This window comes from Triticum aestivum, chromosome 7A, assembly GCF_018294505.1.
Source record: "Triticum aestivum cultivar Chinese Spring chromosome 7A, IWGSC CS RefSeq v2.1, whole genome shotgun sequence".
Lineage (NCBI taxonomy): Eukaryota > Viridiplantae > Streptophyta > Magnoliopsida > Poales > Poaceae > Triticum > Triticum aestivum.
In genome coordinates this window covers 701,651,949-701,655,344 of record NC_057812.1, presented here as the reverse complement: position 1 = coordinate 701,655,344, position 3,396 = coordinate 701,651,949, and the positions used below count along the sequence as shown (strand labels likewise).

At 46.8% G+C, this 3,396-nt stretch overlaps 1 protein-coding gene across 1 annotated transcript; it reads right to left on the bottom strand.

Moving 5' to 3' along the window:
• Positions 1 to 980: 980 nt before the first annotated feature.
• LOC123154996 (F-box/LRR-repeat protein At3g26922-like) lies at positions 981 to 3,023 on the bottom strand. Its single transcript, XM_044573580.1, has 4 exons — positions 2,077 to 3,023; positions 1,817 to 1,972; positions 1,523 to 1,718; positions 981 to 1,173 (listed from the first exon to the last, which is right to left on the bottom strand). Exons 1-4 carry the CDS (start codon positions 2,953 to 2,955, stop codon positions 1,112 to 1,114), a joined length of 1,293 nt encoding a protein of 430 aa, XP_044429515.1. The 5' UTR covers positions 2,956 to 3,023; the 3' UTR covers positions 981 to 1,111.
• Positions 3,024 to 3,396: the final 373 nt, after the last annotated feature.

Below are 3,396 nucleotides of genomic sequence, written 5' to 3'. Positions count from 1 at the left end.
CAGGTATACTTGGAGGTAGCATTTAGTTGTCATATTGCACAACTCTTGCTCCTTATTTTTACATATCCGGGATAGGCCAGCTTCCCCATTTCCTCCGTTTTGGAACTTGGACGTCTGTCAGCTTCTCAATTTTGACTCTGCGGAGTTAGGGCCAGAGAGTGTCACACCGAAGCAACTATTCTCTCTGTGGGTTTGTTGACAGCAAGGCGTGTGCTGAGACTACTTCATGTAGGTGGTGTGTGAGCGTGTATGCAAAATTAACTCTCAAGAAAGTAAATTGTTTCTCTTAGCCGGTGCAAGTGATAAGATGCAGTCCTACAGTCAAATTCACACATATTTCCAGTCTAGAGAACGTTAGTAAAAACCGGCGTTGTTTGCACTACTTTCAGTGATGGAGTCATCGAATTATATTTTTCATCTTTTTAGCATGCCTGGACCGACTCATCTGGTTCAAATAACACAACCAATGTATGAGTTATACTTCACTTTAAGGCACTAACCAACACGCCAAAGTTATACCTATGATAAACACAATCCCAAAGTGCGGCTACGTTCTAAGACACAAATTAACACGCTAGGGCCTATGGCAAACGCATGCCATAAGTGCAAATTCGGGTCGTTGTAATGTGAACCATGTCCCCAGCGATATCAGTCTTGCACTTTGCAAGCCTCAACTGCTTTGCAGTGTAGCTGATGATTCAGACTGTGCAGCGAGAATTTAGAACATACCACAGGGACTCATCTAGCGAGCATTACTCCTAAAGTACGTTATTACCTGACGTGCACCTCCATGAGGATAGTAGGGCATGCCATGCCATGCCATGCTTTAGCAGAAGCCAATCAACATGGGTAGTGAATAAATGAAACACCCGGTATGTAACGCAGAATATCATAACATGTTCCTGAAAATTAAACGGACATATATATGCCATGAACCAAAAGTACAAAGCAAATAAGATAGCTTCATGTTCAACACCTAATCAAATCCCATTTGCGCCCATGTTTCTAGTTTTGTGGATTGAATTGAGAAGGTTTCAACTCGACAACTAAAAATTTCGCCAAAGGTCCTCTGATGAAGCAAAAAAAATAAATCATAGCAATGTTCCGAATGTTAATCCGACTGATCCGTATCTGAATAAGAATAGTCTGACTGCTCGGAATCTGAATATGATCCTGTGGAAGTTTAAAAGGAAAGTGCAATTAGTTAGACTAGTGCCCAACTTGATTTTAACGTTGTGAAGCAAGAAGAACGTCATCATTTTAACAACAGAAAACAGATATCAAGTTTTGTCTTGCATTTTACGTACTTGGTAGTTCAATTAGCTTGAAAAGTATACACTGATAAATTTAATAAATATATATGGGACTGCTAATTTTTTTTAAGTCACCGAGACTAGTAATTTTTCATACAAACATACAAGGGATGGGAATGCAAAACTTCATCAATGAAAGATATGCAAGCTTTGCGTATTCGCGGGAATGCAAAACTTCGAAATGTAGAAAGACTTATAATTTGACTTACCCTCGGATGACCAATTGCCTTCCTTGACGTTGATTTGCTCAGGAGGTACTCCATATGAACTCATGACGTTCAAAATTTTGGGAACTCGTTCATCATTTTCATGACATCTGATCTTGACAACCCTAAGATGCTTCGATGCCAAAAATGGTTCAGTTGAAACATAGCTTGCATCTGTTTCTTTAGCATGTTCATCTGGCTGTACAATTTACCAAAATGGGTCAACAAAGCAAAAGCAACTTTAATAGGTCAAAAGTCAAAAGAAGTTATACTTAAAAATCATTCATACAAATATACCTTAGATAGTTGGAGGCAGAGCTTCTCGAGACTTGGTGACCTCTGGAGAAAGTGGAGTAGTGGACCAAAATCAGGCTCTACACACCAATCATTGAGTGACAAGGTTTTGAGCTTGCTAAATGCAGTGCACCGCATTAAATCTTTCCTGAAAGAAAGCTGGGCAAGCACAACCATAGTATGTAGGTTCAATAACATGGCGCTTCAACAACCATAGTATGTATGTCAAAGGAGAACCGGTGGATACAATGCGAAAAACATACCGCTTGAGGCTCGGATATGAGTTCTAGATTAGTGGCATCTGACAGGCGTCCAAGAAGCAAGAAACCATCATTGTTGTCGTCCCTAGTGGAAGTCCAGCCAAACTTGATAGATGCTGTTTGCAACAAGGGCATGCTCTCAAACGCAGGAACCAGGCCACGGCCGCCGGTCATCTCTAAGTAGACGAGGCTTGGGACATAAACGACAGCACGAGGTTTCTCTTCATAGCTATAAAAATCGTAGTGCGTGATACAAAGACACCGCACAGATCGTGACCATATATTGACGTGAATTAGTGAGGAGCATCGGTTCATCTTGATGATGTCCAGGTTGGGGCAGCTCGATAAATCCAGAGGGTATTGGCACGAGAACATCACGCCCTCAAGCTCCAGTGTCGTCAGATGGTGGGAGGCAATGTGAGCGTGAAGCAGAACATCCTCTATATTCTCATATTGAGCATCTAGATCAGCGGGGTCATGGTTGCTGAGTCGAAGCAGCCGAACGTTGCACGACATGGCGTACCGGATCCACAGGTCGGTGTACCGGGAGGGCTCCTCGTCGTCATAGTACCGCCCCTTGTACTCCTTGTAGGCGGCGATCTCGCACGCGTGGAGTGGCGTCCGGTCACGGAGGACGATGAGGTGGTTGACGAACTCGTTGAGGCGCTGGGCAAATTTGAAGGCATCGACGTCGGCGACCCGCAGGGCCGGGACGGACTTCCACTGGTGGCGCCAGCGGCGGGCGAGCAGGCAGGTGCGCACGGCCTCGCGCGACGGCAGGAACGACAACGCATGCTGGAGGATCTCGTCCGGCAGCGCGCCTAGGCGGTCGGCTCCGCAGCCACCGGTGGCCGGAGCCTTCCCGTCGAACCCCCGACGCATCCCGTCGAACAGGTGACGGCGGATCCTGAGCTCACCACGGCGCCCGCTGCCGATTCAGCCGCCGCACGCACGAGATGGGGTTTAACGTCTCGAGTGGGCCGTGAACCGTTGTTGTCGCTTGAAGGCGATGACCTGGGCCACGAATCGATACAAACTTTGGCCCATGCTCAAAAAAAGATAACATACGCATGTTATAAAAAAAGAAAGATAACTGAGCAGAATGTTACTACCATTTTTTGACGTCAAGGCCTTGTACACTTTTCACATCACCAAGTTGGGAAACGGTCAAAATGACACTGGATGAAGAGGGGATGGGCGACCTCGCGCGTCTCGCCTCTGGCGACTACGCCGCCCCCGCGCCCCTCGCCGATGTCCTGATGCCCGCCCCGGCCCTCTCCTCGGCTTCTCCGGGGGCGGTGCCCCGGCCCTCCCCGCCCTCCC